Consider the following 24,893-nt stretch of genomic DNA (forward strand, 5'->3'; position numbering starts at 1 on the left):
TTTTTATTACATACCAAATTTTTCTGTATTTAAATGATTTAATTTTTTTTTTTTTATAGATTTTAGTAGTTTAATTTTTTTAAAGATAAATAGTATATATTATGTCATTAGTTCAATTTTCCTAAAATGAATTTTTTTCTTACATTATATTATTCAACTCACCCTAATTTTTTTCCTTACAACATTAGGTTTAAACCTTACATAACTCGAACTCAAATTTCTTGCTTCTTCTCTTTTGTTTACATATATGAAGAATTATTTCCCACATTAAATAATGAAAAAAAAGGAGCAATAGATAAATATAAATGTATAAAAATGAACCATCTAGAAGAATTAGTATCAAGATAATTCAAACTGGGACATGTTTGGTGTATGCGTCATGTATAAGGTGGTGTCGTCATTTTTATTTAATAACGGCTTGACCAACATATATAGTTTCTTATTTATTTTATTGAGAAACACCTGACATGTACATTTATTTATATATATATATATATATATATAATTAGTTAGTTAGATCAAGCTTACACGTAGTGTTGGTTGACTTAGTTTCATATTGATTTTTTCTTATAGATTTTTTCCCAAAATAGGTATATGAAAAAGTAGGTTATTTTACTTTTTTATTTTTTTATTTGTTAAATTATTATAATTATTTTTTTGTATTTAAAATCTATATTTTTAAAGATAAAATAAAGGTATTTTAGTTAATTAAATAAGTGATTTGATGGCTAAAAAAATAATGATTTAATAAGAGAATTTTTAAAAAATTGAGTAAGATCTAAAAAAAAAACTATATAAATGAGTTATTAAGATTAATTTGTTAATAATTTTGTTTGTTTTGGAGTATTAAAAAAGGATTTGTTTGTAATGATTTGGACCAATATAAAATAAAAATATAATATTAAAAAATAAGTCTTGATATTTTTGTTAATGATTTTAAATGGGATATGTAGAATATAAAGATGAATTATTTATAGTGACATCTTAAAGATGGTTTGATACTAGATTATTTATTTTATTAATTATATTAAATGAAATTTATATTATATATATTTCAATTTAAAGATTTTTAAGTAAGACAAATTCGTAATATTTGATCTTTTATGAACCACATTGTTATTTAAGTTAACTTTGTAGGTTAAAATAATCCATATATTGAAGAAAAAAAATTAAGAATCAAAACTCACTAAAAAGTAATATATGATAACTAAGTGCAAGAATGTTTACTAAAAAATTAAATATCATTTAATTATTTAAAAAAAAAATATCATGACTATAAAAATAATTTACAAGCATACTACTTAAAAATATATATTAATAATCAAATAGAAAATGAAGTAAGCAAAATCATTAGTTCGATATATGACAACAATTAACTATAATAATTCATTCATTTTATGAAAAGTTTTTGATATATAATACTTCAATAATTAAATTTTAAGTTTTGAATTGAACATTCTGTAAGAGATTCGTTAAGCAAACTCAAGAATTTATATAGTAAATATAGAGAAATGATTGGGGAGGAAGTTTGAGAAATTAAATGGTGTGGCGTAATCTGATTGATTAAAAAAAAAATTCTCTCTTTTGTTTTTTTTCTCTGGTATGTTTTTTTTTCAATAATAGGTGATATAATAGGTGATGTTAGTCTTCCTCCCTCCCCAAATTCTTCCCTTGTCACTACTCTTAAATATATAATATATTATAAAAATTTAATTCACTTCCTCATTGAACAATAATATGAATTAATAATGTATTCAATTAACATCAACTCAAACTACCTACCCAATAGTGCACCTTAATTGAAAATAGAAAATCATATATTCTTTCCCCATATTTAAGTGTCCACTTGCTAGCTAGTATAGCCTATTATAATGTTTTGAGAGAGGAAAAATGTGTAACATGGTATGAAATAATTGACATAGAAAAATAATATAATACTTGAAAAATGATATCATGTACATCTACCAAAAAAATATAAACATCAAAACAATTACAAAAAAATGTACCGAACAAGAAATTAACATTCGAATTTCCTCTTTGCGCTCTCCCCTGAAATAGATGCACCTCTATCGAACATACTCATTTCAATATCTCCCAATTTTCCAGCTTCTAACGGAAAGTTAAGAATCGCTTTATTTCCACGTAGCTTAAAAGCAGCTCGATCATAAGCCTTGGCCGCATCAACTGCGGTCTCAAAAGTCCCAAGCCAAATTCGAGAACCACGTTGGTTAGGGTTTCGAATTTCCGATGCGTATTTTCCCCAAGGCCTTCTTCTTACTCCCCGATAACGTTTACTCTCATCGGATTTTATCTCTTCCCCAAACTTTATCCATTTAAGTTTCTTATTGAATGGATCTTGAGATGGGTAATTATAACTATTACTATGGATCAATTTAGGGTTTGACTCGAATTCTCCTAAGAGATGTTGTCTGATTAGGTTAAGAGCTGATGAGACTTCTTCAGATTGAGCCATGAGAAAGTGTTGGAAAAATTATTTGAAAATTTAGAAGGTCTTTGGCAAGTATTTATATACATATGAGATGAGATTGAGAAGACAAAGTCTGAGGTTTGCATTATTTGTCAAACAGTTTTAAATGGTCGTATAGGAAATAGAAATTTAAAAGTCTCAAGTCTAACCAGAATATTATAAAGAGACAGTATTAAATTAAATAATAGAAGATTATTCACTCATCTTCACAATATCAATCATCTTCGAGATTTTATGATTATTTATTAATACTGAATCTTATTTTAATTCTTAATATGAATAAACCCAGACTCGAGATTTAATTTAGCCTCTTAAGTAATATTTTTATATATTAAAACTATTGTATTGTGTTATGTAATCACTTTTCAGTAGTAATATTCAAAATCACTTTTTACTTTTAATATAATTATAATAAATAAAAGATCTTTTCACTTTTGACTATTTATAATAATAATATGGGAAATTACCATGCATGCTCACAAATGAAATTGGCACATCCCCCTATTTTGACCTTAGTTTGAAGTCAATTAAATTTAATTCAAATTAGGGTAATTTCTGCTCATCTTTAAATTTAACCAATGGTACCACATTGTTATAAGAAAAAATAAATATTATTTTGAAAAAAATATTATTTTGTAATTAATAATTAAAATTTATAAAATAAATAAATAAATTAGATTAGATCAGGCCAGAAGGGGTTTAATATATATTTATTGATGAAAGATTATTTTAAAAAATTCAAATAAAATTGATAGGTTATGACCTAGAAAGGAAAGTAAAATTGGAAATGGACCATGCATCAAATGATCATGTTCATGAAGGACTTGCTTGATATGGAAAAAAAATATTGAATTGACTTATTTGGGTCAAAATTAAAATATTGTTTGTCTTTATTAATTTTGAATGTTATAAAATGTAAAATAATGATAATATATATTTCTTTGTTGAGAAAAGAATTGCAAAAAAACGCAATCAAATGGTAAATTCACGTATTTTAAAATTTATAATCATGATATATAATTAATAATAGTTTATTTAATTTAATAAAAGAGATGACTAATACTATTTTTTTAAATATATTGATAATTTAAATATGATTTATTGAGATTAATTAAATTCTAATAATGTATCTCACACTAAGTCAAACTTGGCTGACATCATCCAAAATAGTCAAGGCATCTTGCTTACTATTCTCAAATTGAATGACTCGGTCAAACTCAATCTTAAGAAGTAAAAAAAAGCAAGAAAATGTAGTTTAGTTTCCAAAATAATATATAAATATTACAAAATGAAAGTTGAGGAGGTGTCACAGCATATTTCCAAAACAAAACCTTTTTGTTTTCAACTTCGTGTAAGAGTGATATATTTTAGGCTGCTAATTAATGAGTTGAGTAGAGTCGAATTCAAGTTGTTTGAGCTCGATTTCCACTCGATTAAGTATTTATTAGTTGACTCGAACTCGAACGAGTTTATAAATTTGAGTCCGAACTCGGCTCGAATCGACTAGAAAATTTAAATAAAAATTAAATTTTCAAGCTCAAATTCGTGTTTGAATTCAAATCAAAATTTATTTTCATAATAAAAATATTAAACTTTCATACATATTCACCATTCAAAACATGATATTTTAAAATAAATCTATGAAACCATTATAACTATTCAAAATTCCAAAACACGATATATAAAAGAATTTTTTCCTTCTTTGTTGCTGAATTTTCTTTAAAAAATAGAGTTTATCTAAGCAAAAAAACATTAGCGATACAAAATAATACTACACTTCTGAAATAAATGAGAGCTAATATGAAGAAATGAAGCAATGTTCTGTGAACGAGTGAGAGAAATAGTGTAAGTGATAAATAATATGATGAAATAATGAAACACCGTATGAATATGAATGATTAAGAGATTGTATAAGTGAGAGATAATTTAAAAAAATGAAGAATTTTTTGAGAATGTTTGATAAAAATTGTGAAGAGAAAGAGTAATATTAATATAGGATATGATAATTAATGTTTTAAGAAATTAAGGTTTTATTTTTTCACTTATGGGCAATAAGATATAATAATGTGAATTATGAGCATCAAATATTTGAACTTTGAAAAGAGAGTAAAAAATAAATAGTTTTAAATTTTAAGTTTTAATATTAAAATAAATATATATATATATATATTATATATTATCAGTCTCGAAAAAACTCGACAGGTCATCGAACAAATATTATATGAATTTGAGCTGTACTCAAATATTAAACGAGTCGGCTCGAGCTCAACTTGAACTCGGTCAAAGTTAAGCTCAAGTTGAGCTTTGAACGCGAGTGGCTCGCAAACGATTTGACTCATTTGCAGCCTTAATAGATTTTTTAATTTAGGACAGGCTGAATGTAATACCAATATTTTGAGCGAAGATTTCACCAATCGTACTCGTTCGATTCGTATCATTCTTAATGTTATTATTATGATGTTTTCTAAGATTCATTCCGGAAAACCGATAGAGTCCGTCGGGGATTTAATTGTTTTTCTCGAGAAATTACGAGCTCGATAACATATTGAGTAAAGTTTTTTGTTTTTTTTTATATTTATTTTCTCTTAATGTCATGTTTTTGTCGTTGTGCTCAAACGATTTTTATCATTTTTAATATACATAAATTTTAAAATATATATATATATATATATATATATATATATAAAGTGTAGACAAACACAAAAACTCGGTGTTAGAAAACTTATTATCATCTTCTATATTCACGTTGGTTTAAAGACTCCAATTATTAACTTTAATAAAATGAGTTCAATTTTACCACGGAATTAAAGAGTCTTCATACATTCCCTTACTTGCTAATCGGCGGCGCTAAAAGAAATTGATTAAAAATGTTTTAGGTTGAAAAAGGTGTTTCTTAATTAATTGAGTAAGAAATATTTATAAAATCAACATTAGAACTAAGTTAAAATTATAATTATAAGATTGAAACATGTTTAAAAAAGTATTTTAACTGTATTAATCATAGCATAACAATTCAACACAAAGACAGATCACGTAATTTCAATTGAAATAAGACCAAATCTCAAATTCCAATTGATAATGTTGTACTATGTCCAAAGGTTAAGGGCAAAGAGCTCACAGACCTAATGCTCAACCAACTAGACAAATTTTTTATTTTTTATTTTAACGTTAAATTATTATATATTTACAATTTTGATTAAAACAATGCTAGAAAAGATTCTTAAGAAAAAAAAAATAGTACAAAAAAATACACTCAAGGTAGTCCAAACCTCAGGTTCGACCCTAAAAGAGGTTTGGCGACAAAGGAGGAAGATTGAATATGTCGCCGACGTTTTGACAAACCCTAGTCCATGTTGACGGCGTTAACGGAGGAGGCGGAATATTACTACTATTCTCCATTGAACTAATTTTATTTTTCACACATTTTTGTTTTGTTTCTTTCGCTTCTTTTTCTATATGTCTCTTCGATCCATCGACAACAAGAGTTGGATTCGACCCACTACGCCATTCAATTGCCTCGAGAGGGAAATTGAGAATCGCTTTACTCCCTCTCATTGCGAAAGCAGCTCGGTCATACGCCTTAGCCGCTTCAATATTTGCATCGAATGTTCCAAGCCATATTCTACATCCACGACGATTCGGATCTCTAATTTCCGCTGCAAATTTCCCCCACGGTCTTCGCCTAACACCTCTATAACGTCGTTGATCCTTCCGTTTTGAACTTGTTTCGATAGAAACATCAGCAGCCACGGATTGCGAAGAACCAAAGTCAAGCCAACTAATGGTAGGCGAATCTCCAATCGATGTTGTTGTTGATGTTGGCCACATGAGGTTTATTTCATGTTCTTTCCCATATTCAAAGTCAAAATTGAAAAGGCTAGGTGGAGACTGTTCTCCAAGAAGATGTTGTCTGATATGTTCTATTCGCATGGCTTCTTCAATTGTCGTCAAATAAATAAACTGTAAATAAGTTGTTACAGTAATTTAGACGAATACGCTTAATTATTCAAGTATCAAACACATTAAATAAACTATGTGTTAACAAGTTGATCGAAACGAGTAGTGAATAAGTAGTAGAGAATAATTAATAACCATAATCAAACCAAATATGAACAATTTGGAAGAAAAAAAATGTGATATGGAAATGGTAGAAGTAAGGTAGCTATAAATAGGGTTGGTAAGCAAAAGAGATTCAAATAATTAGAAGATTTGAACCGTTAGATCTTCATGAATATGTATATATGTGTCATCATGAAGTTAATAAACGATTAAGATTATTTTAAAGCCCTAATATGGATTAGGGTATAATTGATGACTGGGTCTTTCTTGAACTATGCGTTAGGATGAGATATTGCATACGATAGAAGATGGGAATTGTCTTAAACATGTTTTCAAACAATTCAAAGGATTTGTTTATTGTTGATTTTCTTCTTAATTAAAAACTATTAATGTCTACTAAGTAATATTATTTTATTGGGGATCATGGAAGGATAAGAATGATTTTTGTGTGATGATTATAATGTTTTTGATAATGATACATTGCATTATTGATTGATCATCGGGGTCAGGTTCCTTCACCCCAATGTGTATTAGAGCACAATAAATTAATTTGGTAGTACTCTTTTTTTTCTTAATGTTAATTACAACATTTATTTTATTGACTTAATTTTACTAAAAAAGTTCAATCTCCTTTTAATGAGTTGTAGCTTTGAGGATTTATTCTTTGCGAAAGAACTTTCGGGATCTCGATCGAGATCGGTTGCGGCGGAGGAGACTTTGATCAGTTTCTAATTTTGTGGAAATAATGTGTTTGTGTATTTCAATCTTTAGCTTATGGACTCTGTTAGTCATATATGATACATAACAACACTATAGAGATTTCTTCCAATAACATGATATTGAACCCGATGGAATGTAAGTAGGTTAGATGGAATGTAAGTAGGTGTAACCGTAGTTTAAGAGTAGTTTACGCGATAATCTTTTGAAAATTACATTTTTTTTTTTTTGTTGTGACTAATTTTTTCCTTCTCAAATACATGTTTATATAGTTATATTTAAAAATTAATTTATAATAATAAAATATTTTTTTATATATTTTTTTAATAATATATTAACTATTTCAAAATAAAATAATTAATACTAAGAGGATGTTTGGTTTTTGTACTCAGGAATGGGAAAGAGAATAAAATGAAGTGTTTGGTTGATGGGTTTCATTCCATAACATTGATTTGATTCCCGGATACTAATACTAAGGAATCATCAATTCCTCTTTAAATTGGGAGAAATGAATCCCATTCCCTTGTAATGCATTTTCTCTTCCATGATGTTCACTCTCTCATGTTCTCTCTCATAATTATAATTATAATATTATATATAATTAATATAATAAAATATTAAATATTTATATTTTATAATATAAAAATAATAATATTTTATATTTTTAATTAAATAAAATATAATAATAAAAATAAAAATATTCATCTAATTCAATTACAAAATAATATTAATAATTTCTCCCAATAAATCTAAACATTATCTATTATCAATGGAATGAAAATATCCGAATAAAAATATCCTAACAATATCAAAATGGTATTGAGAATGATTAATACTCATAACCAAATACTACACTTCTATCAATCATACTTATTCTCATTCCACACATCTATCAATCTCATTCCTATTCCGATTTTCTTATTTGAACCAAGCGCCCCCTAACTCTTCACCGTCTCTCAACTAGGCACATAAACCGGAACGAACCGCCTAAAACCGGAACGAACCATCAAAAACTAAACCGCAAACGAACTAAACCGATCAAACAAAAAACGAAAGTCTAAAATTGCTTGAATTGAAGCTTTACTCAGTTCCTTATTTGCTAAATAGAACCACCACCGAATGTTATATTATTGGGTTTATAATAAATTTTTGTCCAGATGAGGAGAGAGAATCATTACTGCATTCACAATTAGGAAAGACTTTTCGTCTCCATTTATTTTATTTATTTGATATAGAAATCTTTCGACTTCACCTTCTTCTTTTGTACATCGTGTCATTAGAATGAAGTTAATGATAAATATGATTCGGTGTTATGCACTTTTATTGATTTAATTATCCCATTCAACAAATTTCATAAAGATTCGACAGTTCCGATCTAATATTAATGTTCGGTAATTGGTTCGGCAAGTACATGCGGCGGACAGTAAGCTCTTCAAAGGTAAGGTATATTTTTGTCAAAAATAAAGAGAAGATTGAAGTTTTATTGAATTATATATATTAAATTACATAAATTATGTAATAGATCTTAAATTTAACTTATAAGAAAATTAATATAATAATAATATTATTATAATTTATAATATTGTGATAATATCTTACATAAATATTTATATTCAAATATCCCTACTCAAATTCAAGATTGAAAATGCTTGAATAACTTGAGGTTAAAGACAAGTGAGATGTTGAAATGTTGATGATGTATTCGTCAAGCTTCAGAAACTCTCAAAATCCATCTAATTACGGAAATGTCCGTGTGTTGTATAAAATAAAACCAGCGAAGAGGTCAAATCTCATGGACATAAATTACTTGGCTGAAACAACAACTAAATGAATTCCGAAGTTACTCGTGAGTCTCGAGATCCATCTGGAGATGTCCGTGTGTTACATAAAATAAAACCAGCGAAGATGTCCTATCCCATGGCCATAAAATGCTTGGCTGAAGCAACAACTAAAATCAAAATTCCGAGAAAATGATCGCCAAATAAAATAATAACATGAATAAGATTATTTTAAGGAAATAAAATATTATTAAAAATACAATAACAATTAATAAAACATTTTTGGAACCCTTCATTAATGACTAAAAAATCATTGATGGAGACAACGGAAGACTAGATTTTGTAACTCAAGAACAAAATTTTGACTTTGATACCATATAAGAAATAAAGAGAACATATAATAAATAAAGAGAAAAGATTGTATTAAATTGTTATATCGAATTACATATGTTATGTAGACATTAAATTAGCTTATAAGAAAACTAATATAATAATACAAAATAATAATGATATTATTACAATTTATCATATTGTGATAATATCTTATAGATATATTATTTTATATTCTAATGATATTATTACAATTAATATTGTGATAATATCTTAAAATATATATTATTTTATATTCTAACAATTTTAAATATGAAAGGTTGAATTTGTTTATAGTTTGAATGAATGATTCACGATTTCGGTTTCGTACATAGTTATTTGAGTGATTTCTTATCTACTATAATTTTCTTAATTTGTTAAAATATATTTTAAAACCACCAACCACTACAAGAGAATGAGTCATTTGTGACGTCTATTTCCTACATAATTTCTGACGAATTTATAATTAGTGACATTTTTTTCATTTTTATAATAAACGTTGGTAAATAATTCGTCAAAAAAATTTGTGACGGTTTTTGAAATTTTCCGTAAGAATAGTCGTCAAAAACTTTGTGATAATTCCGTATAAATATCCGTCGAAAAGTTCTAGGTAATTCCGTAGGAATATCCGTCGTCGGAAAGTTCTAGTTAATTCCATAGAAAAATTCGTCAAAAAATAATATAATTCTTTAAAAAATTATTTTTATAATTATTTCTTATATTACAAATATAATTTTCTTTTAATTATCTAGTTCTTTCCAATAGATCCAATTTCATTAGACAATGATGAAACTCAATTGAACCACAAAACGAGTAGATCTTTAGATTTGTTGATAGATCTATGGTTCATTGTCTAAAACATATCTTCAGATTTAGAGAGATAACGAAATTACGGCAAATTGTTCACATATATGGTCTTCAGAAGAAAAATACAGGAATCTCTAGTGTTTAACAGGCATGAAATCCACAACATCTTGCATATATATATATATATATACACTGTACCAAAGTTGGGACAGGAATTCCATACTTTTCAAGAAGCTTCATTTTTAGACATTTGAAAGAGGGAATATTCTAAAAAGTTCAACTATCAAAATAAATGGAAGCATTTGTTAATTAAAAAATTGAAATGGTTAAATTTTTCTCGAAAATAAATCTTCATGAAATCATTTATATAAGTATCTGATTGTTTAGACAAGTTTAGTAAGTCAAAATTAACGAGTATAATTCTATAATATGATTCCTTAAACTTTCGAAAATGATTCCTCATATGGAAAAAGGGAATTAACTTTAGATATTTTGGCTACAAACCTCATACACATTCTTCGATCATGATGAAGATGTTGTGTTTCCAATTCATTCACAAGAAAATGTCTAAAACAAAACATGTTCTATAACCATTTTGACACATAATATTGGTCTAGGAAAAAATAAAAGGTGGGAAAAAGCAAACCTCCTTAAAGCAGCATATGCCCGGGCTTTTTTAAGTGAATATATCTAGATGAATAGAATGCAATCATGCAATCACATATTGATCACCTAAAAGAATACAAATATTTTGTTATGTTCATTTACATGCCAGAAGGATTTATAGTGAGTTATGCAAAGATAACTAGAAAAGAAAAATTAAATATGGAAAACAGTAATCCACCAAACTAGATGGGATACTTTGCTCCTTTCATGGAACTAACTCAAATTGTGTAATATTATTATGCTAAATAGTATCCAAGAAATATTTGTTTTGAGACCTAATATCGAAGAAATTGATAAAGGAGTTGATAAGTGCCCATGCCATGATTTAGAACATGATCAGAGCTTATAAAGTTCAGGAATTCATAAGCAATCTGTTTTTCGAATAACTTATTTGTTAACCTCTTCTATATGTTTTTCGAATAAGAATTACTTAGATTGGTTGTCTGGTTGGAAGAGGTTTTTGACGGATTTTTTTTTATGGTTGATAATATATCATTAATAATAATTTCTATATAAATCCACGTTCGTCAGAAAATATATAAAAAATGCAGTCGAAAATTCCTGTGAATTTTGTGTCATTATTTCCTGTCTATAAAAACAATCTACATTTTCTAATTTTATCACAAATTATGTATGTAAAATCGTTAGAAAATTTTGATGGACTTTAAACGTCAAGAAATTTTCGTCACAAATCCCTTATTTTACTGTAGTGAACCGAATAAACCGTACTGATCTATAACCGAAACTGAAATTTTATGATTTAAGCAAACCGACCAACGATTTGGTGGTACATTTTTTAGTAATTAAATCGATCAATCGAACCGCTCGAACCGCTTGTATGTTTATACTCAACCATTCCTTTCTCTTCTTGCTCTTTAAGTTGCATCATCATCTCCCTGAGTCCACTAATAAGAGTGAGACATATATAGCTAATATTTATAATAATCAAATTAATTTATTATCATTATTCTATATAATATAGAATAGTTCAAATCAGGAATATCATGGGTCTGTATTAAATAAAGAAGGAATGAATGTAAAGAGAGATATAATAATTAATAATATGAAAATGACGTTAAAGCCAATAAAAGGAAAGTGTGAAGTGCTAATAAAAAGGTTAGATTTAAATTTGGAATGTTTCAACCTCTTTTACTCGGTTTAAATTGGATTTCAGACTATATCATTGAATTTTGGAGAGTGAATCAGAAATTAAAACTTTTTTTTTTTTAAGGATATCAGGTAAGTGTAATGGTGCAATGAAAATCGATCTAACCGCAAAAAATGAACCGAGGTGGTATAAACCTAACCAACTAAATTGAATAACTCACGGTTTTTAAAATCGTTGAACCAAATTCAGTGGTTCAGTTTGTCGGTTTAGATACACTTGAACGGCTAAACTGACTATTAGGTTATATTAAAATTTAATAAAATGTATAATATAGTTCACTTGAACATATAAATATGGTTACATTTTTTTTGAATAATGTATTGAAATACAGTAGAACCGAAGGTTGGATAAATGAATAACATCATAAAGAATAACTTTTTTCAGTCTTAACTTGATTCAAACTTTACGAATAACCTCACTTAATGTATTAACGAATAAATATAAATAAAGTATTTATAGACCTTATGTAAATATAAATGAATAATTACTATATTTTAAATAATAAAATTTTATTTATATAATATAAAGTATAAGGTATTGAGAAGACATTTTAACTCTTACTATCATGCATTTACCTAGTACAATATTCTTAATACATTAATATATTGTAGAACTAATAATTAAAATTTGCATAAAAATTATAACTACAGTGAGTTTCAAATACATTTGAACTTAACATATATATAATTACAAAAAATAATTAAAAATATCATTTAAATAAATTATTGTTCATTTGTCGATAAATAAAGATTATATTCATTAATTGATAAATAAATTATCTGGTTAAATGAATATATTTTTGTAGTCCCAAACATATTCATTTGTATAGATACTACTCTATGTAAATCTTGAAGTCTCTCAAACTAATTATTGTTTTATAGATGAAATTCAACAAAAATAGGCATAACTATATTTAAAAAAAAAGTTAAGTCTAGTTTATTATTATGATATTAATTAATGAATTAATTCTTAGATTTCATCCCCTAAATTGAAATGGGCCAAACTTCTTAGAGTAATGATTAGAGTATGAGCAAAAAGTATAGTTGTCATTACATTTTGGGCTTGTTTGGGCTTAAGATAAGAACAATTTATTAATAGTTAGGCATGTTTGGGCTTAAGATAAGAACAGTTTATTAGCTGTATTAATGTAGTTCATCAATACTTAAGTACATAACCAACAAAATAATTTTATGATAGCCAATTATAAAATTAAGAGGAAAATAACCATTTTTCTCTCACCAAGTTAATTTAATAAGAGATATGATTGAGAGAATTTATAAGGGAATGAAAATTTAATTCGTTTAAAAAATAATAAATTTTTTCTTTATTCTATTTCTTCTTAACTTTTATCTCTTCCCTTTCCTTCCCTCTTCCAAATTTCTTTCAAATATCCCTCCTCATTTAATAATTCACAAAGGTTATACAATGGGTGTTGGTAATTAACACAATTATATTAACTAGCATTTAGCCCGTGCATTTGCACGAGTATAATATAAAAACCATGAAAAAAAATTACGGATAACATTTTTTATTTTATTTTTAACCGTTTTAAGTTTATGGGTGAGTCAACCCACAATCTGACACAAGTATTCATTTACTCAACATCATTATATATATATATATATAGATTAGTTAGTTAAAAAGTTGAACTTATATTAATATTAAAACGTCCCGCGTTTATCAAATTTGGTGTTGAATTTAAAATATAAAGTCTTTATAGCCTAGTTGGTTAAAGAGTTGTACTTGTTTTGTTAGGTTGCAAGTTCGAAACATACCTCTAGCATTTTTAATTTTATTTTTAACCGTTTTAAATTTTAAAACGGGTCAACCCACAATCCGACCCAAATATCCAAATTAACCACAGCTCTCGACCCGGCAATCCGGACACTTTAAAAATTAAGCATCATTATATATATATAGATAATATGATAATTACATTATTTTTGTTTAGAAGCTTACTTTGGTTCTTTTAGCTAGTCAAAAGTAGGGATAAGTGATTCGGACAGGTAGTTTTTTTTTTCATCGAAAAATTCATTCTAACTATTGGTGTCGGTTTTTCAAAATCTTCATTCGACCGTTGACGGTTAAAGGTCGGTTCGATTTGGTCGGTTATAAATTAGAATGTTAATTAAATAATTTTGAGTTTAAGAAAGAAAAAACATCAAATATACAAAATAATAAATATGTGGGACATGATTCCAATCCTGGAAAAAAAACTTATGTGAAGAAGCTAGTGTCGATACAAGAAATTATGAACCGGCCAGAACTCAGTTTATAATTTATTCGGTCGATTTTTCATTGGTTGAATTCAATTTTTTCAGTTTTTGCTTACCCCTTAGCTTGTTCAGGTTTAGGGTTTAGGGTTTAGGCTTATACACAACAAAATAAATTGGGAAGCTATAATTTTAGTTAATCCTATATTATTTTATTATATATATATATATATATAATTAATAAGACCTCACAATCCTAAGATTTCACTTCAATTTAATTTAATGTATTTTTAGTTATAATCAAACTCGTGTTATTAAAAAAAAAATTATAAGTAAATATCATTAAAATTTCTTTTAAATCATTTTCGATCAAAGTCGTTAATTTGAATAAAGGTGGAGGAGAACAAACTAACATAGATAATTCCAACAATCCAAATTCAATTATATGGTCACGGTGATATCACTCATGCATTGTATAGAGTCATTTCTTTCATAAAGTCGCATTAAAAAAATGTTTACAAATATTTCTTTTTTCAAGAATTGAAATATTGAATCTTTCACATATAATCGATAAATTTATAAAACAGATAACTAACTAAACTATTTTTTTTTTAATTTTAACATTAAACTATTATTCATCAATATATTAATGTAAAACGTTAAAAAGTATTCAAAATTAAAAACGATGGATAATCTTCAATTCTTCATTGATATCTAACTTTTGAAGTCTAACTTACTAGGTCCTTGGTTTTGATTGATTTGAGCACGTCACTTAATTTATATCATTATATATACCATATCATTTAAGTTTTTTTTTATTGTCTTTAGCATAGAAATTAATAATTTCAGTTACAACGAAGAGCAGAAAGAGCTCAGAAATTCTGAAGAATAATTCTTTTTATCAAATAAGAACAAGTTCATATAAAAAAAGATATCAAAATGAGAATATGCAGTATTCATCAACCTCTTCAGTTCATCCCCCGTTCATTACAAGAGAAAGGGAAGGGGAAGGGGAAGGGGAAGAGGAATGACAAGGGGAAGAGAAAGACAATATGTTGAAACATCAGGTTGGTATGAAAATAAAAATCATGATTGGAATAATTAGGATTTTATATAGTTTGTAATCTTTGTTTGTAATCTCTATTTCTTGTATGTTTGATTGCTATTAATCAGGTTCTTTATGGTCGTTTGATTGTCATCTTATAATCCTAGCTATGACTTGTCTAGCTTTACTTTTGGGATTTTAATGAAATGGTTTTAACCGTTTCCCAAAACAAAAATAATTTCAGTTACATCAAATTTATTCTACAGTTATGTTTATTAATTAGTTATGTGTTTTATGTTTTATTTCTTTCTGAATTTAGATAGCTGTAATTCTTTTTCATTTGCTGTAATCTTTTTATCTTCATCTTTTAACAATAAGAAATCTCTCTTCATCTGTTTTTTCCACACTTCATTGTTCATCACTTTCTTGTATTCCGCACAACAATTGGTATTAGAGCGGGTTAGATCCGATCAGATTATCACTATTTGTTTTCTGGCGAGAGAATGTCTTCAATGAATCTGAAAATCGAAAAATTCACAGGGCGAAACAGTTTTGGTCTATGGCATATCAAAATGCGAGCCTTGCTTAAACAACAAGGCGTCTGGGCACCATTGTCAAAGGAAAAGACGAATATAGTTGTAGGTCCTACAAAGGAGTCTACCTCTGGTAAAATCACTACTGAGCTTGAGGTCTTGGAAGAGAAGGCACACTCAATGATTTTACTCTGTCTGGCTGTTGAAGTGATTACTGAGGTATCAGATGAAGATATCGCAATCGATCTGTGGTCGAAGTTAGAGGCTTTGTACATGACAAAGTCACTAACTAACAAGTTGTTATTGAAGCAACGTCTGTTCAGTCTTCGTATGCTTGAAGGTAAGTCTCTTCGTGAACATCTTGATAAGATAAACACTATATTACTTGAATTGAGAAATATAGATGTTAAGATCGAAGATGAAGATGCTGCATTAATTCTGTTGGTATCTTTACTCAACTCGTTTGAAATTTTTGTTCAATCGTTCGTTGTGGGTAAAGACTCCGTAACTCTAAAGGAAGTTCGATCAACACTTCAAACTAGAGAACTGCGCCATAAGACGAGCGGTGAAATTGTAGACAGTCAAACATCTGGGTTGATTGCCAACACAGTCAACTACAAAGGGCCTGGAAAGAAGAAGGATCAAAAATAAAAAGCTAAGGACCCTAGTGCTAAAGATATCTACAATTACTGTAAAGAATCTGGTCATTGGAAGAATAATTGTCCTAAGAAAATGGGCAAATATTCTACGGCTACGATAGCACATAATGACAGAGACACCGACTCGGAGGAGGACATTACCCTTGTAGCTAACGCTTCTCTACACCCTATTGATACGTGGGTGTTGGATTCAGGGTGTTCATATCATATGAGTCAGAATAAAGAATGGTTTGATACCTATGAAGATTATGATGGTGGAAACGTTGTCATAGGAAATGATGTCATATGTAGAACGGTGGGTATTGGGACTATTAAGATTCTAACTGATGATGGTAAGATACGGACCCTAACTAGCGTTCGACATGTTCCTCAACTGAAGAAGAACTTAATATCTTTAGGCATTTTAGATGCTAAAGGTTTCAAGTTTAGAAGTGAAGAAGGAACATTGTGCATCAGTAAAGGTTCAAAAATAATACTGAAAGGTATCAAACAGAATACCTTGTATATACTACAAGGTAAGTCGCTAACAGGTTCCACTGTGGTCGCATCCAAATCTTTGAATCGGCACCCTGATGTAACCAAGTTGTGGCATATGCGACTTGGACATATGGGGGAGGGGGGATGCAAATTCTGTCCAAACGGGATCTTCTATCTGGCCACAAGGTTATCAACCTTGAGTTGTGTGAACACTGTATTTTCGGGAAAAAGCATCGCAATAAGTTTAGTAGGGGAGTTCACAAAACTAAGGGCACACTGAATTATATCCACTCTGATTGCTGGGGTTCTACTCAAGTTGAAGGTATAGGAGGTTATAACTATTTTGTAACATTCATAGATGATTGCTCAAGGATGACCTGGTTGTATCTTCTGAGACATAAGAGCGAGGTATTTAAGACCTTCAAACATTGGAAGGCACTGGTGGAGAATCAAACTGGAAAGAAGGTTAAGAGGCTGCAAACAGATAATAGACTTAAATTCTGTTCATCTCATATTAATGAGTTCTGCAGGGATATGGGGATTGCAAGACATCACACTATCCGAGGTACAACATAGTAGAATGGTGTAGAAAAAAGGGTGAATCAAACACTGTTAGAGAGAGTTAGAAGAATGCTCTCTAATGCGGGATTGGCTAGAAAGTACTAGAGCGATGCTGTCTTAATAGTTTGTTATCTGATATTGAGGGTATAAGATCAATGACTGGTTATGTTTATACCCTTTGTGACTTTGTGGTTAGTTGGAAGGCAACATTACAATCAACTGTGACGTTGTCCACTATCGAGGCTGAGTATATGGCGCTAACTGAAACAGCCAATGTGGGTATATGGTTGAAATGATTAATTAGTGACCTTGGCATCCATCATGATTAGACAATTTTTTTTTGTGATAGCTTAAGTGCTATTTGTTTGGCGAAAGATCAAGTGCATCATGATAAAACCAAACATATTGATGTTCGCTATTATTTTCTTCATACTGAGAGGAGAATCAAGTTGAAGAAGATTAGCACACATCATAATCCTGACATGTTCACGAAGCCAGTCCCACTTAGCAAATTCACTCATTGTTTGGATTTGCTAAATGTTGACAGTTGGAAGTAGCCTGATAAGGCTTTTTTTGTTGGATGATACTAAGGTAAGGTGGAGATTTGTAACATTTTGGCTTTAGTATAAAAATTAATAATTTCAGTTACATCACATTTATTCTACAGTTATGCTTATTAAGTTAGGTGTTTTACGCTTTCTTTATTTCTGAATTTAGATAGATGTAATTCTTTTTCATTTGCTGTAATCTTTTTATCTTCATCTTTTGACAATAAAAAATCTCTCTTCATCTGTTTTTTCACACTTCATTGTTCATCACTTTCTTGCATTCCGCACAACAAAAACAATTTACATATCCTAATAATCACAATTAATCATTATTTTTAAATAATCAAACTAAACCCTAATGTTATTCTCCAAGAGGCTCTAATTGAAAACACTATTTATATCTAGATTAATTTTGACCGAATTTATAAATTGACCATAAAATATTTATAATTTTTATTTTTATTTCTTTTATTCAATTCAAAAAAAAGTCATTTAAACAAACATAAAAAAATTGAAAAAAAATATATATATATACCAACACAAATAATACAGCCAAGAAAAAACCTAAAAATATATATAACATGAATAAAAAACAAATGACATCAAATAATAACTCTTTAGTGGACATATTATCCATCCGAAGATCGTCCAAGAGATAATCGATGCACCAACCGAAATGTTTATAATATTTTATATTCAAACAAAATTATGTTTAAATTATTTACAAGAATTCTCGTTTACATAAGAAAATTTATCCAAATAATGTTTTCAAATGATCTTTAAGATGTTTAAAAAAAATTGTAAAAAATACGTCACATGCATATGTCTCATATCGTCTATCCAATTATCTACTCAAATAATTAAATTCCTTAAAATATACTTATTTAAAAGCATTATAAAACTTAAGAGATCCAAACAAACAAATAAAGTTTGAGGATAAATAAGAAAATATGGTAATAATTTAATAATTTACGAATTTCGATAAATAAAATATAAAATAAATGGAGGCATGGGCTAATATTTAATATGTCACATATCACAAATAGTATGGGATAGAGACAATATATGATTCATTTGGTCACGTGGGACCTGAATCAATAAGATGAAAAGTCACACACGAGACCAATTTCTAATTAGTCAATCATTTTTTCTTAAATTTCTATAGGTTATATTATTTAAATTAATAAGAATTTTATGTAAAAACAAGTAACGTTATATTATTCAAATAAAAGTCATAGAATAAAATTGAATCTCATTTGAGACGTAGACAAGTTTGTTGTACTTTAGTTTTAATATATAAATTGCACGGCACTTATCCGTATAGATTTTAGCTCATCATCTACTTATTTTTAAATAATTTTATTTTAAAGTTATTATATTTTAATTGTGTTGAATCAAAGGATTAATATAATAAAAATAATGTCCATTGCTACAATGTGATTGGTAGCTATCCAAATTTCATTGGATTATTTGAAAATAATGAAAGTCACGATGATTAAAGATAACATTAGAATTTGAAATATTATGTTTTTTTATAGTAATTTTTCAAATTATTTGAAAGATAATTCATTAATATTAAAACATAATAAGCATAGTTTAAGTATAACGATATAAATTTGACATAAAAAATAAAAATGATAACAAAATACGAAAATAAAAATAATAACATATTAACTATCCAACTCAATATATTTTTTAGTCGTTCAAACATTAATGACAAAAATAATATAAACACAAGTGATTATTGAACTATCTAGTAAAATTTGTTTTTAAAATATTTTATTAAATGCTAATGTAATAACTTTGATTTTAATTATTTAAATTTAATCTCAAATTTCTGAGCATTGAATCTTATTTTATTAATAATATCTATTAAATAATAAATTAAATTACTAAAATAAAATAAAAAAATGTTTTTAAAACATAATTATTATATATTTCTGTATACTTCTAAAATTCAAATATACAAATTTTCAATAACAAATTTTCAAATCATCCAAAATGGATCAATTCACACAAATATTTAATCATTTATCAAAATCCAGTTTTTCACATGTTTAATTAGATAATACCATTTTTTTATTTCTTTATATTTTTAAACATCCACTAAAACTTTTCTAAATTAAAGTAAAAAATATGTGGAATTAGTTTAGTAAATTCATCAAAAAGAAAGATTAAACTATAAGGTTAATTGACATTTTAGAATTTTCATTTTAAATATTATAATTTAAAGCTATTCATTATTAAAGTTATACAAAAATAACCATTTCAATTTATTATATACGTGTTATTTATAAATAAATAAATAAATAATTTATATCACTAATTAACTACCGAATTTTAAATAATCAGTAATAAATCCTATTGGTGTTTAATATTTGGTCTAAAACGAATATCCGATCGAATTCTAATAAACCAAATTCGAATTACATTTTCAATTTTCAAATCAAATTCTAAATTGATTTGAAATTAAATACGAATTTTTAGTTTGGTTTTATTATTTATATTTATTATATATTATATAATTTATTATATATTGTATATTAAATTATCATATATTTTTTATTAGATTCCTAATATTTAATTCATTTTTCTTTTCTCTAACCATCCACCTTCTTAAGCTCATCTTATTTCTAACTTTAAAATTATCTAAATTCTTCACATATCTAGTTATTACTAATAATATTATTACCGTCGTCAACATCCTTTCACCGTCATATATTATCGTCAATACTATTTTACTTTCGTCGTTCAATAGCAAAATATTGACGGTGAGTCACAACGCTTAATTTGCGTAATTTATACTTTTTTATATAATTTAAATAGATAAAATCTCTCTAACAAAACAAATAAGCTGTTAACTCTTTTAAGAAAAAAATTTATTTTATAGGTAGGTGATGTTTAATATTTAGTTTGAACCGAATATCCGATCGAAATCGTATAAATCGAATTCGAATTTATTTAAATCGGTTCAGTTTTTGAATTTCTTTAAAATTATATAAATTCGAAAAACCCGAACCGAAAAATTGAATAACCCAAAAACCGAATCGATGAATTTCCATAATAAACTATCGTTTCGCTGAAATTCAGTACTTAAATTAAAAATATTAATCTTTTATTTATTTATAAATGTTAAGTAAATAATAAGGTAACTAAATTTTAATTATTACGACAAAAACTCATTTTTATAACTTTCTCGATAATAAGTCTCAAATTGGAAAATTTATAAAAAAAATGACGAAAATCTTAAATGAGTCTCAATTTGATAATTCGGCCAAAAAAATAAAATAAACTTTTATATCAAACAATATTTTTATACAATCAAACAAGATATAAGGAATTGTGATAAGGTTCCTAGCTTCCATCAAACTTCCTAATCCCTTTTCAAAACAACTTGCGTTTATCTTTCTCTCTCTAGTCGTCAGAAATTCAGAAAATTATATTTAATAATAAAACTTTTATTTTACTAATTTCTACACGTGCATATTAAAGAACTTTCCAGAAAAGAAACCCATATACCTTTAATTTAATTTAAATAAAAAAACATAATAAATAATATTTAAATAAATTCACAAATCTATTTAAACCCTTCACTAATTCCATTATTTCTATTACCTACTCATTTAAAAATGTTTGAACAAAGCACCTTCATTTCCGACTCTGCTTTTCTTGATTCCATCCACCGCCAATTGGTCGGAGATTTTGAACCTCCGGCGACGACTAACATTAATAAAGATCATATCTTTAACATGGAAATCATAAATTGGAATCAATTTCCCCTTTCAGAGAACGATTCAGATGATATGCTCCTTATTTCTCTGTTAAATGAAACTTCGCCGGAGTGTTCAGGGTCGGTGTTTTCCGGCGATAGTTTTGAGTTATCTGGAAATGGGATTCCGGCGACGGCGGCGGTTCCGATTAAGGAAAGACATTATCGGGGAGTTAGAAAACGGCCGTGGGGGAAATTTGCGGCGGAGATTAGAGATCCGGCGAAGAATGGGGCTAGGGTTTGGTTAGGGACATATGAAACCGCCGAAGATGCCGCCGTCGCTTATGATATGGCGGCGTTTAGGATTAGAGGGTCTAAGGCTTTGCTTAATTTCCCTCATAGGATTAACTCGGGTGAGCCTGAACCGGTCCGGGTTACTTCTAAACGGTCTGTTTCGTCGTCTTCTACTAGTAGTACGACGTCGTTTTTGTGTGATGAAAATGGAGGATGTCAAAAGAGGAGGAAGAAGATGGGTGACGTGGTAGGGGGAGGAGTGGGTTTGTGACACGTGGCGAAGTGGTATAAGTTGGTGGAGGAGATGAATAATTAGGAAGTGAAATGTTGGATTAGCTAGCATTTTTGTTGAAATTAATTTGTGTTTTTTATTAATTAATCAATTTTCTAGAATTGAGAGATTTGATTGATGCCTTAATTTTATGGAATTATTGCAGTTTTGGATTGAGTTTTATGGGGTAAAAAAAAAGTTAAATAATATAGCAAGGTATAAATTTTGTAATGACATGTGATAGGATAATGAAATTGGGAACTAAAATAATGTCACAAATTTAATGCCTATCAATTGTGTAGGAGAGAAAAATAAAAAAATTATACGAAAATAAGATAATAATAAATTAAAAAATAGTCATATTTGAGACAAAAATGTGTTAGGTCTGAAAAACAATATTCAAATAAACATGAATATAGACATGTTCGAAACACAGATTTCCCTTTCGTGAGAAATTGTAATACACCTTCACTAATTCCTACCAGCAAGCTTCCATATATTCAATTGAATTTACAAGTGCTCTTCCCTTTTCGTTTTGTTTCATTGTCTACCTTGTCCTTTGAATATAACATCGTCGTTTTCTTGAATATTATTATATTTTAATATTTTATTATTATATTTTTTAGACATGATTTTTTTCGTCGAATTCGCGACATTATTTTCATTATATTTTTCTTGTCTAAATATTTTTTTAATAATCAACTATTAAAACATACTAATTAACTCATGTGAAAAAGGAGTTTCGTAATTTATATATTTACCATTAAAATCTAATCAAATTGATTGTTCAATTGTTTACTTAAAACAATTTTAGTGTTCATTTTGACGAGAGACATAACTCGAAGAAACTATTTACATTTTTAAAATAAATTAAAAAATTCTATTTTTTATTAATATTCTCATCAAATATTACCATATAAAATTATTTTTCAGAAAATTATACCAAACAAATTTATTCAAATAATTTGAATCCAATCAAATCCTTAGTCTCACTTTAATCCATTATTTTTTAATAAAAAAATAAAATAAAAACTTTTTATAATTCTAAATTCATAATTCTCCGTTTATTAATCACTTTTTTCCAGTTTATTCATACGTTTAATATGATATTATCTTTGGTTTATGTTTATTACCTGAATGTTTACCCTATAAATATGTGATTATTAAGGGTTTACATATGAGAGACATAATTCTATAGAGATAAAGTGTGAGGCAAAAACTCTGTATTCATTATTCTTCTTTATAGTGAAATTTGGTGATAACTGAAGTGGACGTAGCTCAATTTGAGTGAACCACTATAAATTTGTGTCTTCTTGTGTTCTTCTTTCTTGCAATTTTACAGATTGTTTCAAGCTGGTCGGATTTGGGAGATACAAATCTTAACAACTGGTATCAGAGCAGCTAGACTAGATCTGAGCATTGTAACGATGACAAGTGAGAACAACATAGGACATGAGATTGGAAATTTCGATGGGACAGATTATGCCTTCTAGAGAATGCAGATTGAAGATTATCTCTATGGAAAGAAGTTTCATTTTCTTTTGAGTGAGAAACCAGAGAAAATGGATAAAGCTGAATGGAAACTCCTTAATAGACAGGTTTTGGGAGTTGTTCGATTGACGCTAGTCAAGACGGTTGCTCACAATGTAGTAAAGGAGAAGACCACTATGGGTCTGATGAAAACTCTTTTACTATGTACCTTGTTGTTAACAGATAATTTCTCATATGTATGAGAAGTCATCTACTAACAACAAGGTACACTTAATGAAAAGACTCTTTTACTTAAGAATGGTTGATGATATTTCTATCACTACTCATTTGAATGAATTCAATACAATTGTGAATCAAATTGTTATCTGTTGAAATTGATTTTGGGGATGAAGTTAGTGCCCTAATTTTGTTAACATCTCTACCAAATAGTTGGGAACTTATGAGAGCAGCAATTAGTAATTTAGTTGAAATGTTAAACTAAAGTTTGTTGAAGTTAGAGATCGTATTCTTGCTGAAGAGGTTCGTAAAATTGATTCTGGTGAAATGTTCAAAGATTCTGCTCTGAATGTGGAAAACAGGGGCAGAGGTAATGATAGAAATTTCAACCGAGGTAAGAGCAGGTCTGTGTCGAGGAGCAAGAGGAGTCAGTCCAAGTCTGAACGGACATTTGAGTGCTGGAATTGTGGTAAATAAGGTCATTTGAAGAGGAACTGCAAAGCACCGAAGAGAAACAATGATGATAAAAATGATGTAGTCAACGTTGTTACAGAAATTGTCACTGATGCATTATTTCTGTTTGTTGATAACCCAATAGATTAATGAGTTTTGGACTCATGAGCGTCTTTCCACACCACTGCTCATAAAGAATTAATGGAGAATTATGTGGGTGGAAATTATGGGAAAATTTATCTCGCAGATGGTGAGCCACTGGATATTGTTGGCATGGGGGACATCAAATTGAAGATTACAAATGGTTCTGTTTGGAAGATTAATAAGGTGAGACACATTCCAAATTTAATGCGCAATCTGATTTCTGTTAC

General features: G+C 28.0%; 3 protein-coding genes across 3 annotated transcripts; 1 reads left to right on the forward strand and 2 right to left on the reverse strand.

Annotated features, from left to right (window-relative positions):
- Window positions 1–2,017: 2,017 nt before the first annotated feature.
- LOC124924259 (ethylene-responsive transcription factor ERF105-like) lies at window positions 2,018–2,473 on the reverse strand. The gene has a single exon (XM_047464318.1). It carries the CDS (start codon window positions 2,471–2,473, stop codon window positions 2,018–2,020), a length of 456 nt encoding a protein of 151 aa, XP_047320274.1.
- A 3,297-nt stretch (window positions 2,474–5,770) lies between these two features.
- LOC124924260 (ethylene-responsive transcription factor ERF104-like) lies at window positions 5,771–6,418 on the reverse strand. Its single transcript, XM_047464319.1, has one exon. The coding sequence runs from the start codon at window positions 6,416–6,418 to the stop codon at window positions 5,771–5,773; it is 648 nt and encodes a 215-aa protein (XP_047320275.1).
- A 15,299-nt stretch (window positions 6,419–21,717) lies between these two features.
- Window positions 21,718–22,533, forward strand: LOC124927869 (ethylene-responsive transcription factor 2-like). The gene has a single exon (XM_047468358.1). The coding sequence runs from the start codon at window positions 21,718–21,720 to the stop codon at window positions 22,360–22,362; it is 645 nt and encodes a 214-aa protein (XP_047324314.1). The 3' UTR covers window positions 22,363–22,533.
- Window positions 22,534–24,893: the final 2,360 nt, after the last annotated feature.

This window comes from Impatiens glandulifera, chromosome 2 (assembly GCF_907164915.1).
Source record: "Impatiens glandulifera chromosome 2, dImpGla2.1, whole genome shotgun sequence".
Classification (NCBI taxonomy): Eukaryota; Viridiplantae; Streptophyta; class Magnoliopsida; order Ericales; family Balsaminaceae; genus Impatiens; species Impatiens glandulifera.